Source organism: Eleutherodactylus coqui, chromosome 2 (assembly GCF_035609145.1).
Source record: "Eleutherodactylus coqui strain aEleCoq1 chromosome 2, aEleCoq1.hap1, whole genome shotgun sequence".
Classification (NCBI taxonomy): domain Eukaryota; kingdom Metazoa; phylum Chordata; class Amphibia; order Anura; family Eleutherodactylidae; genus Eleutherodactylus; species Eleutherodactylus coqui.
In genome coordinates, this window is record NC_089838.1 from 51,001,998 (window position 1) to 51,016,355 (window position 14,358).

A 14,358-nucleotide genomic window follows, 5' to 3' on the forward strand; every position below is an offset into this window, starting at 1 on the left:
GGCTTCGGGGTGAGAACCGCTCTGCTGGGGCCGTTACTCTAGGCCCCGGTTTTTCGGGCCTATTAGCCTCTGCACTAGTTTTAGCCTCTATGGCTGTCAGGGACCCCCATGGGATGTTTTCGGCCGCTCATGCTGGGCTTCCGGTCGGTGCGGGTAGCAATTGAGGCCCTGGTTTTGCCCAGTGACTCTGTGCACAGTATTGTGTGAACGCCATGTCCGACCCCAGATTGGGAGGTTCCAAACAGTCTACAGCCAGAGCCACACTTTACGCCTGCGCTCACTGTAACGCAACATTTCCATGTGGTTAGTCTGAGTCCGGCTGTGTGGACTGCCTCCAATTCCGCCAGGTTCCCGTAGCGCCCACTTCAGTTCCCTTCCCCTTGCCACTCCCATCGACCAGGTGGTTGAACCAGAATGGTCACGTGCCGGTCTCTAGCCTGGCTAGCACGTCAACAGCCTTTTTCCTCAGGAAGAGAGTGTGTTTTGCTGCTGCGCGCTTTGTATTTTATGCCTTGCGGCATATGTATATGCCCGCCGTGTGCCTTGGGTCAACATGCGCTTGATGCTTGGTTGCCGCTGTGCATTCTCTGCTGCTGCGGCGTATATTCGCTGTCTACCACGCATCGTGCAAATGCTGCGCAAGGAGTCCCTGTTGTGGTCTGCGGGGCAGCCGGTATATCATGCACGCAGGGTCCTATGCGGCTGGAACCACTATGGGACCCTACTGGCTAAGGTGCCACAGCCCTACGAGATTACATCCAGCAGAGAAGATCTCGTTTTACGGACAACAGTGTTAGAACTAATTATCAGAGTTACTCCGGGCTGGCTGAGACCTGTGGTACCTCCTATATGAGAAGAGTGTACCGGACACAGGTTGTCAGGATACATCGCTCCTTATGGCTGCTTCAGACCAGGTTGAGCCTCGCCTAATGGTAGCTCCCCTGCTGCCAGCGTACCGCAGTGTCTGTGTCCAGGATAACCCGCGGACGGGTGTTGGCCAGAGCCACATAGCAAGTGCGCTCTCGCTATAGTGTGAGAATACATCCAGCCAGAGATTCTCTTGGCATACGAACAACATTATTCAAGATGGTTGTCAGCCTTCCTCCGTGCTTGCTGAGACCGCTGGCACCTTCCATTACAGAAAGAGTACTCTGCACAGGAATTCGGCGGACACATCGCTCCTCATCTCCGCTCTATGATGGGGTGAGCCTTACCTAACAGCTAGCTCCCTTATGCTGGCCGCCTGCAGTTTCCTTGCAGGCAGCTTGGCATGATCTCTGTTTACAGGATAGACCGCAGGCTGGGGCCGTCCAGAGCCGCATAATATGTGCACTCTCACCACAATATGGGATTAATGTCCGGTCGCAGAACGTCTGGTAGTATGGATAGTTTTTTTCAGTCTACATATAGTGGTAAGTCCGTGGGTCTTTCCTTTGACAGGGAGCCTAGGGGCTGTAGATCCATGTACTGGCACCCCTGCGGTCAGCTCTGACACTCTGAACCACTATGGGTCCGATCCCTCTCCAAGCGGTTTTCGCTCTAAAACGGCAAGTACTGCTTTCTAGAATGACGGGAACGCTAGTTCCATTAGCTATAGCTGTGGGTCACTCATGGCATCTGTAATGCATGGATAAGACCTGTTGGGAAGGAATCCCTTTCGGAATCGAATTTAGCTGCAGGTTGGACCACAAAGTCTTTTCTATTGTGGGTGGCCGGACAGTTGCCGTGACGAATACTCTGTAATTCCGAGTAGACTTCAACTATTCTCCTTCGGCATTTCTCCACGGATCCTTCCTGCGCAGGTACAATGCATAGGATTATGGTCTGACTTTGGAGCCTGGATGACGACTGATGCGCTAAGCCGAAAAGTTGGGATGTCATGCATCCTCTCGCGTCTCGTTTGACGAGTGTCAATTCGCTCTATGTCTGACGCGCCTCCCTTCAGGTGGGTGGCTTTATGTCAGCAGAGAATTTGCTGGAGTTCCTCAGTAACTACGCCTCGACCAGGTCAATTCTATTCCTTCGCGGGACGTATCGTATACGGAAGTTAGTACTATGCTTTCCATATACGGCGGATTCTTAGCTTGGCCGTCTGACATCCATGGAGTTACTGTATGGGGTTATAATCTGTGGACTCTAATGCCATTTTTCAAGGTCCTTTCGTTTGGTGCAGGCCCTCTACAACCAGTATGGCTGGGAGCCACTGGTGGTGAGTTTTCTGCTCATCACAGGTCTGGCCCAGTTTTTGGCCCACGCCTTACACTGCGCAGTCCGAGAGACAAAGCGTTTAAATCAGACGGACCAGAAGTATGCTGCGTACCTCTTCTGCTATATTCCTCCTGCATTGTTGTTTGCAGGAAGCCACAGAACAGTATACACCTATACTGCCTTCAATCATTAGCGCTCGTCTCTCCCTACTCCTGATGTTTCCACAGGGAGACCAGTAAGATTCACGTACTTGTGTAATCTTGTCGTAAGATCGACTTTTCTTGTGCCTGATTAGAGTCATGCGATTGCCCTGACATCTTGGTAAGCAGCCAACCCTAGTTGCTACAAGGCGTCACCTTTTCCAAGGCTGGACTTCATGCAGAAGGTGGATGCTGTGAACATTGTCACGGGTTCAGTGGGCTGCTACTACTGATATATTTGAGCCATGTATCTCCATCTCCCATTCTCTGGCAGCTGTAGCTCCCACGCATCCGCCTGGGAAGCTTCCTTTTTACCCTTCAACGGCGGTACGGCCATTGAACGACGGCCTGTCTGGCTGGGACATGCTGAAGAACTTCTTGGCGCAAATTCTTTTCACCCTACAGCTACTAAGACAACCGATGTTGCGTATGGGGGTTGTTGGAATACGTTGCATTACGGCCATGTCGCGCTTCAGCTGTGTGGACTTGGGCTGTACGGCGGTGCCACTGTTCTGGTACCCCACATTCTGACGGTAGTCAGCTGCCTGTATGACTTTCTCAGAACAGTTGACCTGGGAAAACGTGAGCCTCATCCTGCAATCCTCCCAGCCATAGTCATGGTGGCACTCCAACCAGACACGATGGTGAAACGCAACGGGTTTTTTCTTTCTTTGGCATTCTAGAATCCATCCGCTTCCTTCCTCATGACTTGACTGTAAAGGCGGTGTTTACAGTTTGTATTTCTGTGAAGGTGGCCGTTCACCTAGATCAACAGCTAGAAGGCGCCAGCACTCTGAAGGTTCAGCTCCAGTGCCGCTGATGACACCACAGCAGTTTTCTGGATACTTATTCATACAGAAAGTGCTATAAATGAACTTGTTTCTCGCCCTGAGGCCACATACAGCTTGACTTGGCATCCAGTCTCCCTTCTGAGCAAGAGGCTTTATCAGGCGTACTTGGCCACGGTCGTTTTGTCATCAGGAGAAGGTCGTTATCCACTTGTTCCAGGTGGTCTCTGGATCCACCTCAATGAAGACTTCAGTTGCCAACTTTATCTATGGTGGCTCGTCGTAAAGAGACTCGCCAGTCACAAGTGGGTTCTGTCTGACTTTGCAAAATTACCTCTCTCAAGTGGCATTCTTCAGTCGCCTTAGTGCTCTGCTGCTCCTCCTGACAACACAAGATGCGTCCTTGGATTTCCGAGGTGGTCTCCTCACACTAACTCTGCTCCACAGCAGTACGGGTTTACCAGGCCAAGACGACATATTGTCAGGCCGTTGCTACGGCACATATTACTCGGACAGCGGGTGCCTCGTTCGAAGCTCCTTGTCAGGAGCTCTCTCCCAGTGGATGGGACCGTTACTCAGGTCCTTTTAGACTTCGTCTTTGTGCATGCTGGATGTCTAGGCATCCCTCCATACTAGTCGCAGTTGCACAGCTTATTGCGCTTTTTTAGACCTGCGGCTTATATATTCCCACCCCCTTGGGTATTTCTCTGAAACATCCCAAGGTCTTGCTTTGTCCCCCAATTATACACACGAAAAAACAGGATTTTTGGTTTAACGTACCTTAGAATCACTTTCTCGTCCTGTTCATTGGGGGACACAGCAACCACCCAGTCTGTTATTAGGACTGTAATATGTACTCCTTGTGGTTGGAGTGTCCTCAGTGCAGTCACACATGGTGGTGGAATAGGGTACAGTTCTTAAGCATTGTTATTTATTAGCTATTGTTTTTGTATCCTACTGGCTGCTCCTACTGCTTGCATACAAACTGAGCTAACTTATGCTGCAGGAAGATATAGCTAGTGGGAGGAGTTAACACTTTTATGCTTAGTGTCTCCTCCTAGTGGCAGAAGCTATACCCAAGGTCTTGCTGTGTCCCCCAATGAATGTGACGAGAAAGTGATTTTACGGTAAATTATACCAAAAATCCTGTTTTTTCATACTTCCCAGTCACTCGTGAATCCTCATAAATAAATTAACCCTTTATTAAAAGTGTCAAAAGTTGTTATAAATTTGTATTCCCAAATTCTTCTATGGCTTTTTGACTTGAAATTGCCTTTCAGTATCATAACTTTCATATCTTATATGTCGTGTCCGTGACTAGAAAAGTGCTCTGCCACAGGAAAAAAACAAAACTAATGGTAGAATTGGGGTATTTTTTTTTCTTCCTGTCCTCCCAAAAAGAAAACGTAAGTTATACAATACATTATATGTACCCAAAAAGTGGTAATGCTAAAAACTACAGCTCGCCACACAAAAAACAAGCACTCGTATGGACATGTCGATGGAAAAATAAAGTTATGGAAAATCTCCCAAAAATCGCCGAGTCCTTAGATATAAATGGGCCATGTTAGAGGTTAAGGTTGGCTTCACACCAGCGTGTTTTTTGTGCGTGCATAAAAGCGCACAAAAACATGCTTCTATTAGAAACAATGTATCCCTATGGTGTGTTCACATGTCCGTGTTTTACAGGTGCGTGCCTGTAAAGATAGGACATGCGTGCACCATAGGAAATGCATGCATTGTCTTCAATGGAGCCACAGCTCCATTGAAGACAATGGTCTGCCAGTACCCCTGAATTGTTTTTCAGGGAAGAGCTTTACAAATAAGCTCTTCCCTGAAAAAACAAGAATTTTAGTGTAAAAGAAAAAAAAAAACATATCTGTCCGCTGCTACCATGTCCCTGCGGGGGATAAAGAACGTGGATATTTTTGCGCGTCTAATACAGAGAGCTGAATTCCCATTGTTTTGCATTGGGAAATTCAGACCTGTGTTTTTTATGCACGTATTTACGCATGTGAAAAAATCTTAACATGTCCTCATTTGGTCCATATAACGCACCTTAGATAGGCCATTAGGGTCAATAAGATTGTGTAAATACATATGTTACTACATATTTGTGCATTAAATCAATGGGGCCTTCTTGCATTATTTGCATGCGCAAAAAATCAGGAATAGGCAGAGTTTAGGTCCGTGAAAACGCTGAGTATTTTGTAGAGCGAAACTAAATATATCTGTGTGAATGAGCCCTTTGTGCTCATTCACATGGGGTTATTTGTGCATCGTATTACGTGCGTATATTTTTATGCACGTAATATGGAGAGCTAAATCCAAATTGATTTTCATTGGGGTATTCAGACCTTTAATTTTTTGCATGCGTGAAAAAAATTGCAACATGTCCTACTGAAATTGGCCATTAAAGTCAATGCGTGAATGCACAGAGAATATGCAGGATACATGCGTATTTACTTTGTATGTACGCTGGAATTCAGTGGGGCCTTTAGCATTTTTTAATCTCTTTTGCGTGCGCAAAAACCTTGAACGCACGCGCCAAAAAAAAAAGAAACATGCAGGGACTACGCAAAGTTTCAATCCATAAAAACGCCGCTGCATATTCACAGATTAAAACTGCATTTGCCCATGTGAATGAGCCCTTAGTTGCACTGGCCGCATTCTCTGAATGTACTATTACCTTTCTGCCTGTAGGTGGCACCATTTAATAGTTTTCTTTTTTATATCTTTCATTCTGCACTTTGCAGCAACAATGTGTTAAATCGATGTCGCGTGTTTTTTGGGGGTATTTTTTGGTTCTACTGCGACTTGCCAGCAGTTACGAACAAGCAGATTAATGAATTGCGGTGCTTATATCCCAGATTTTTGGAGAAAACTTTGCATTTTCTTACCTTGGTTCCATGTAAGTGACATCCTTGCATGAAATTAAAGCGTAAGTAACTTCATTACAATTTCAGTGCACCCCCCCCCCCCCCTCTACCCTCCTCTCCTTCCAATCTCCTCTCTGCCAGAGGGGTCTCTGTCATAATATGTTCCCAGCCCCTGATCCTGTGATGATAAATAATGCATAGCGCTGCCACACTTCTACTTTCCCAGTCTATTTTTAATACCCCGCGTACTTTATCACGTTCATTATAGAAGATTTTATTCCCTTCAGCGAGGGAAATGCTTTTATAGCCCTTATACATTTCAGATTCAAATTTGCTAGCTCTTAGGAAAATGTACTTTGCCTAAAACCGTCTTCTTTTAAAGGTTTTCTGCTCTTAGAATCAATCTGCTGCTTCCACTCTGTTCCGTTCTCAGATCCTGTTGTATAGGTTGTGTTCACTTGGTGTAGCCAGTCCCCAGCTGATAGCTCTTACCTGCACTGACAGGCTATGGCCACACGGGGTGAACTTACTGCAGACTGTCTGCAGAACAAATCCCCACATCTGCGGAGGTGGAATCTGCATCGAAAATCTGGTGCTATAATTGACATGCTGTGGATTTAAAGGGGTTGTACCACAATTGCAAGTTATCCCCTATTCATAGAATAGGAGATAAGTTGCTGATCAGGGAGGAGGTCTCCACCAATCTCAAGAAGGGGATTCCTATGTCCCGTACGCCTGTCACTGCGAGGGTCGCTTCTCCCACCACAGTAACATCAGTATGAATGGAGCTCGTTGAGCATGTGCAGCCATTCATTTCGATGGAGCTGAAGGAAATAGCTGAGCTGCACCTCTTGGGTATCTTGGCAGCCGCATTGAAAGTGAATGGAGCGCTGGTTCACTTGTGCAACCAGCGTTACATTCAGTCTCCTTGTCTTCTCATTGTGGGAGTTACAGTAACCCTGCAGTAAGGAGGGTGTGGGAAAACAGGACCCCCACTCTTGAGATCGGCGGGGGTTTCAGCAAGTCAGCAAGTTATCCCCTACCCTGTAGATAACTTGCAATTTAGAACAACCCCTTTAAATGCTGCACTGCATGTCAATTTCTTCTGTGGATTATTTCCGTGGTGTGCAGACGAGGTTTGGAAAATCTCATCTATTCTTCTGCTATTGTAAATTCTGCGGATTTTCCGTGTGGACTGATAACCTAGGAGGCCCGTGAGTACGCAGGACTTAGTCGGGGCTGTTTTCTATCCTCTGTAAACAAGAAGGTTTCTATTTACTGACAGCATACTTCCCTTTCCCTTTGTGATGTGGTTAGTTATTTCCTTTAGGTCTTTTTCACATGGTCATGTTTAACATTAAATACACGGACAGCGACGGACCCATCACAGCCAATAAGGCAAATCACAAGGTCGGTTTTTCATGTAAACCGATGGTCCTTGTCAGGAGAAGCACTGTGTGTCCTGTTCTTCCCCAATTTCATGAATGAGAATTGGACACGCAACGTGCAGGGTCTGTGACCCTTGAACAGCACTCGGGGTGTCCATGTGCTTTCCGTTTGTTTTACGCCCGATCTTCACAGCTGTGTGATTGCAGCCTTCCAATGCTTTTCATCCTTTCTTCTGTGTTTGCCACAGGAGGATCAGCTGCGGAGGAAGAGAAGAGAAGAGAAGCTGGAACAAATGCGACATAATATTCAGCTGAAGTTTGCTTCTAAGAGAAAGGTGAGAGCTACGGTGAATATGAAAGGAGAATTAAAGGGATTTTTTTTCACTAAAGACCTTTATCCCATATCCACAGAATAAGAGATTAATGTCTGATTGCTGGGGGTCTGACTGCTGAGAGCCCCAGCAATCCCAAGACTGGCGCACCCATCTGTGACAGTTTTTCTATTCACATCTATAGGACGGACTGAGATTACAGAGCACACAGATTTCTATCTGTCCCATAAAAGCGCATGGAGCGGTGGTCATGTATGTGTACTATCACTCCATTCACATGAGTCATTTGGTGTGTGCCATTCTCGAGATCACTGGTGGCCCCAACAGTCAGACCCCCAGCAATCAGACATCCCTATCCTGTGGGCAGGGAATAAATTTCTTTAGTGGGGAAACCGCTTTAATGGCTTTGTGGTACAGAAAATAATTTCTTAAAGGGGTTGTTGTCCCATGAGGACAGGATACCCTGCTGCTGAATTAAGAGTCTTTGTACTCAATCACTTCAGAGGCTGATTCAGACCCTATAAGAAAACCTAGAATTGTTTGTGCCCCTTAGAGCGTCATCCATGTCAGCAGCATATCCCCCATTCACACGGGGAGATGAGCTGCCGACAGTGTTGATTTTTCTTTTTGTGCCACATAAATTTATGCGAAGACCTGGTGAACAAGCTTGTCACGATCCTCGGCACTTTGACGTGGCCCAATAATCGGGCAAACAAATGTTTCCAGGAATGTTCTTGTCTGATTATCAAGCTGTGTGAAAGGTCCTTAATAGAGATGAGCGAGCACCAAAATGCTCGGGTGCTCGTTACTCGAGACGAACTTTTCGCGATGCTCGATGGTTCGTTTCGAGTAACGAACCCCATTGAAGTCAATGGGCGACCCGAGCATTTTTGTATATCGCCGATGCTCGCTAAGGTTTTCATTTGTGAAAATCTGGGCAATTCAAGAAAGTGATGGGAACGACACAGAAACGGATAGGGCAGGCGAGGGGCTACATGTTGGGCTGCATCTCAAGTTCCCAAGTCCCACTATTAAGCCACAATAGCGGCAAGAGTGCCCCCCCCCCTCCCAACAATTTTTACTTATGAAAAACCCTCATTAGCAAGGCATACCTTAGCTAAGCACCACACTACCTCCAACAAAGCACAATCACTGCCTGCATGACACTCCGCTGCCACTTCTCCTGGGTTACATGCTGCCCAACCCCCCCGCACGACCCAGTGTCCACAGCGCACACCAAAGTGTCCCTGCGCAGCCTTCAGCTGCACTCCTGCCACACGCTGGCCTCATAGCCATACCACCGTCATGTCTATTTATAAGTGCGTCTGCCATGAGGAGGAACCGCAGGCACACACTGCAGAGGGTTGGCACGGCCAGGCAGCGACCCTCTTTAAAAGGGGCGGGGCGATAGCCCACAATGCTGTACAGAAGCAATGAGAAATCCAATCCTGTGCCACCTCCATCAGGAGCTGCACACGTGGGCATAGCAATGGGGAACCCATGTGCCACACACTATTCATTCTGTCAAGGTGTCTGCATGCCCCAGTCTGACCGGGGTTTTTAATAAATAGTCACAGGCAGGTACAACTCCGCAATGGGAATTCCGTGTGCACCCACAGCATGGGTGGCTCCCTGGAACCCACCGGCGGTACATAAATATATCCCATTGCATTGCCCATCACAGCTGAGGTAACGTCCGATTAAATGCAGGTGGTCTTCAGCCCACACTGCATGCCCCAGTCTGACCGGGGTTTTTAATACATAGACACTGGCAGGTACAACTCCCTAATGTGAAGTCCCTGTGGACCCACAGCATGGGTGGCTCCCTGGAACCCATCGGCGGTACATAAATGTATCCCATTGCAGTGCCCTGCTCAGCAGAGCTAACGTCACATACAATATAGGTGTGCTTCGGCCCACAGTGCATGCCCCAGTCAGACTGGTAATATGTAACTTTACAGTAACCGCGTTGGTGGGAATGTGGTGGCGACTGCGGACCTAGTAGCGCGGTTTTATTTAGTTGGTTTTCGGAATGTGGCCAGGATTAAGTGGGCCGAGGCGGGGGGATGGTGGGGGGGCTCTCTTGTTGTGTCGGTAAAGGTGAAATTCTTGGACTGTCACCAGACGGACCAATGCAAAGGTATTTGGCAAGAATGTTTTCATTGTTGGAGGAGGAGGGGGATCTTTTTGAGGCACTACGTGTCCTCTCCACGTGTCTGTGGTTATATGCACCTTAACAGTAACCGCGTTGGTGGGAAATGGCCTCGCCACCATCATGTCTTTGGGAAGCCTCCGTTTCCACACCCCAGTGACATAGCATTAGCAGCGGTATAGGTAGAGTCCAGAATTAGTAACATTTCAGCGGTAGCCTTAGGGACAGGCCCCTAGTAATCACGCCGAACGGGCAATTTTTCTTAGGCCCACAAGGCTCAGTCATATTACTTTAGTAAACAATGTTTATACGTTTCAATTCTCATTAAAGCGTTGAAACTACCAGCATTATAGGGGGAGCACAGTATTAGTTCCATTTCAGTAGTAGAAGCAGTCCAGACAGGCCCCAGTAACAATTCCGAAGCAGCAGTATAGGGGGAGCACAGTATTAATTCCATTTCAGTAGTAGTAGCAGTCAAGACAGGCCACAGTAACATTCCCGTTGCAGCAGTTTAGGGAGATAACAGTCTTTCACATTTCAGTAGTTGCAGTATAGACAAGGCCCCAGTTACATTTATGTTTATGTAGCAAAAGTGTAGGCCAACGCCACACACCTTGCTGTACCATGAGTGCAGGCGAAGCCCATAAAAATTACTAGGATTACACTGTAGGTGAGGGCCCAAAAAAATTGGTGTACCAACAGTACTAATGTACCTCAGAAAAATTGCCCATGCCCAACCAAGAGAGCAGGTGAAACCCATTAATCGCTTTGGTTAATGTGGCTTAATTTGTAACTAGGCCTGTAGCCAGCCCAGTTAAAATAAAAAATTGGTTCAGGTGTAAGTTTCAACGCTTTAATGAGAATTGAAACGTATAAACATTGTTTACTAAAGTAATATGACTGAGCCTTGTGGGCCTAAGAAAAATTGCCCGTTCGGCGTGATTACGTGAGGTTTCAGGAGGAGGAGGATGAATATAATACACAGATTGATGAAGCTAAAAGGTCCCCGTTTTTGATGGTGATAGAGAACGATGCTTTCATCCGCGGGTGCAGCCTGAGTATTGTTTAGGTACCGCTGCTGTCCGCTGGTGGAGACGAGAAGTCTGGGGAAATCCAGGCTTTGTTCATCTTGATGAGTGTAAGCCTGTTGGCACTGTCAGTTGACAGGCGGGTACGCTTATCAGTGATGATTCCCCCAGCCGCACTAAACACCCTCTCTGACAAGACACTAGCCGCAGGACAAGCAAGCGCCTCCAGGGCATACAGCGCGAGTTCAGGCCACGTGTCCAGCTTCGACACCCAGTAGTTGTAGGGGGCAGAGGCGTCACGGAGGACGGTCGTGCGATCGGCTACGTATTCCCTCACCATCCTTTTACAGTGCTCCCGCCAACTCAGCCTTGACTGGGGAGCGGTGACACTCTTGCTGGGGAGCCATAAAGCTAGCAAAGGCCTTGGAGAGTGTTCCCCTGTCTGTGCTGTACATGCTGCCTGATCTCCGCGCCTCCCCTGCTACCTGGCCCTTGGAACTGCGCCTTCTGCCATTAGCGCTGTTGGATGGGAATTTTACCATCAGTTTGTCCGCCAGGGTCCTGTGGTATAGCATCACTCTCGAACCCCTTTCCTCTTCGGGTATGAGAGTGGAAAGGTTCTCCTTATACCGTGGGTCGAGCAGTGTGTACACCCAGTAATCCGTAGTGGCCAGAATGCGTGTAACGCGAGGGTCACGAGAAAGGCATCCTAACATGAAGTCCGCCATGTGTGCCAGGGTACCTGTACGCAACACATGGCTGTCCTCACTAGGAAGATCACTTTCAGGATCCTCCTCCTCCTCCTCAGGCCATACACGCTGAAAGGATGACAGGCAAGCAGCATGGGTACCCTCAGCAGTGGGCCAAGCTGTCTCTTCCCCCTCCTCCTCATGCTCCTCTCCCTCCCCCTCCTCCTCAACGCGCTGAGATATAGACATGAGGGTGCTCTGACTATCCAGTGACATACTGTCTTCCCCCGCCTCCGTTTCCGAGCGCAAAGCGTCTGCCTTTATGCTTTGCAGGGAACTTCTCAAGAGGCATAGCAGAGGAATGGTGACGCTAATGATTGCAGCATCGCCGCTCACCATCTGGGTAGACTCCCCAAGGACCTGGCAGATGTCTGCCAACCAGGCCCACTCTTCTGCAAAGAATTGAGGAGGCTGACTCCCACTACGCCGCCCATGTTGGAGTTGGTATTCCACTATAGCTCTACGCTGCTCATAGAGCCTGGCCAACATGTGGAGCGTAGAGTTCCACCGTGTGGGCACGTCGCACAGCAGTCGGTGTACTGGCAGATTAAACCGATGTTGCAGGGTCCGCAGGGTGGCAGCGTCCGTCTTGGACTTGCGGAAATGTGCGCTGACCCGGCGCACCTTTCCGAGCAGGTCTGACAAGCGTGGATAGCTTTTCAGAAACCGCTGAACCACCAAATTAAAGACGTGGGCCAGGCATGGCACGTGCGTGAGGCTGCCGAGCTGCAGAGCCGCCACCAGGTTACGGCCGTTGTCACACACGACCATGCCCGGTTGGAGGCTCAGCGGCGAAAGCCAGCGGTCGGTCTGCTCTGTCAGACCCTGCAGCAGTTCGTGGGCCGTGTGCCTCGTATCTCCTAAGCTGAGTAGTTTCAGCACGGCCTGCTGACGCTTGCCCACCGCTGTGCTGCCACGCCGCACGACACCGACTGCTGGCGACGTGCTGCTGCTGACACATCTTGATTGCGAGACAGAGGTTGCGTAGGAGGAGGGTGGTTTAGTGGAGGAAGCATACACCGCCGCAGATACCAGCACCGAGCTGGGGCCCGCAATTCTGGGGGTGGGTAGGACGTGAGCGGTCCCAGGCTCTGACTCGGTCCCAGCCTCCACTAAATTCACCCAATGTGCCGTCAGGGAGATATAGTGGCCCTGCCCGCCTGTGCTTGTCCACGTGTCCGTTGTTAAGTGGACCTTGGCAGTAACCGCGTTGGTGAGGGCGCGTACAATGTTGCGGAAGACGTGGTCGTGCAGGGCTGGGACGGCACATCGGGAAAAGTAGTGGCGACTGGGAACCGAGTAGCGTGGGGCCGCCGCCGCCATCATGTTTTTGAAAGCCTCCGTTTCCACAAGCCTATACCGCAGCATCTCCAGGCTGATCAATTTGGCTATGTGCATGTTTAACGCTTGAGCGTGCGAGTGCGTGGTAGCGTGCTTGCGCTCAAACAGTTGCGCTAGCGACGGCTGGACGCTGCGCTGAGAGACATTGCTGGATGGGGCCGAGGACAGCGGAGGTGAGGGTGTGGGTGCAGGCCGGGAGACGGTCGTGCCTGTGTTCTGAGAGGGGGGTTGGATCTCAGTGGCAGGTTGGGGCACAGGGGGAGAGGCAGTGGTGCAAACCGGAGGCGGTGAACGGCCTTCGTCCCACCTTGTGGGGTGCTTGGCCATCATATGCCTGCGCATGCTGGGGGTGGTGAGGCTGGTGGTGTTGGCTCCCCGGCTGATCTTGGCGCAACAAACCTTGCACACCACAGTTCGTCGGTCGTCTGCACTCTCAGTGAAAAACTGCCAGACCTTTTGAGCACCTCGGCCTCAGCAGGGTGGCATGGCGCGAGGGGGCGCTTTGGGAAACAGTTGGTGGATTATTCGGTCTGGCCCTGCCTCTACCCCTGGCCACCGCACTGCCTCTTCCAACCTGCCCTGCTGCTGCACTTGCCTCCCCCTCTGAAGACCTGTCCTCAGTAGGCGTAGCAAACCAGGTGGGGCAGTCACCTCATCGTCCAGCTGCTCTTCCTCCGAATCCTCTGTGCGCTCCTCCCTCGGACTTACTGCAATTACTACTACCTGAGTGATAGACAACTGTGTCTCATCGTCATCATCCTCCTCACCCACTGAAAGCTCTTGAGACAGTTGCCGGAAGTCCCCAGTCTCATCCCCCGGACCCCGGGAACTTTCCAAAGGTTGGGCATTGGTCACGACAAACTCCTCCGGTGGGAGAGGAACCATTGCTGCCCATTCTGGGCAGGGGCCTGAGAACAGTTCCTGGGAGTCTGCCTGCTCCTCAGAATGTGTCATTGTAATGGAGTGAGGAGGCTGGGAGGAAGGAGGAGCAGAAGCCAGAGGATTCAGAGTTGCAGCAGTGGACGGCGTAGAAGTCTGGATGGTCGATAGATTGCTGGATGCACTTTCTGCCATCCACGACAGGACCTGCTCACGCTGCTCATTTTCTAATAAAGGTCTACCGCGTGGACCCATTAATTGTGAGATGAATCTGAAACTTGCCTCTCTCCTAATCCCGCAGCAGTCGGCTGCGATACACCTGGATCAGGAGCTCGGCCTGTGCCCACACCCTGACTTGGGCCTCCGCGTCCTCGCCCGCGTCCACGTCCTCTAGGCCTACCCCTACCCCTCAGC

General features: G+C 49.7%; 1 protein-coding gene across 6 annotated transcripts in view; it reads left to right on the forward strand.

Annotated features, from left to right (window-relative positions):
• Positions 1 to 14,358, forward strand: part of DDX11 (DEAD/H-box helicase 11) — a 134,104-nt gene that overhangs the window by 41,737 nt on the left and 78,009 nt on the right. For all 6 annotated transcript variants that reach the window (XR_010790255.1, XM_066590900.1, XM_066590896.1 and 3 more), the window contains exon 4: positions 7,712 to 7,798. Coding sequence is in view for 5 of the 6 variants with exons in the window: in XM_066590900.1 (XP_066446997.1) it covers positions 7,712 to 7,798 (87 nt within the window). In the remaining variant the exon portion in view is untranslated. The remainder of the gene's footprint in view (positions 1 to 7,711; positions 7,799 to 14,358) is intronic.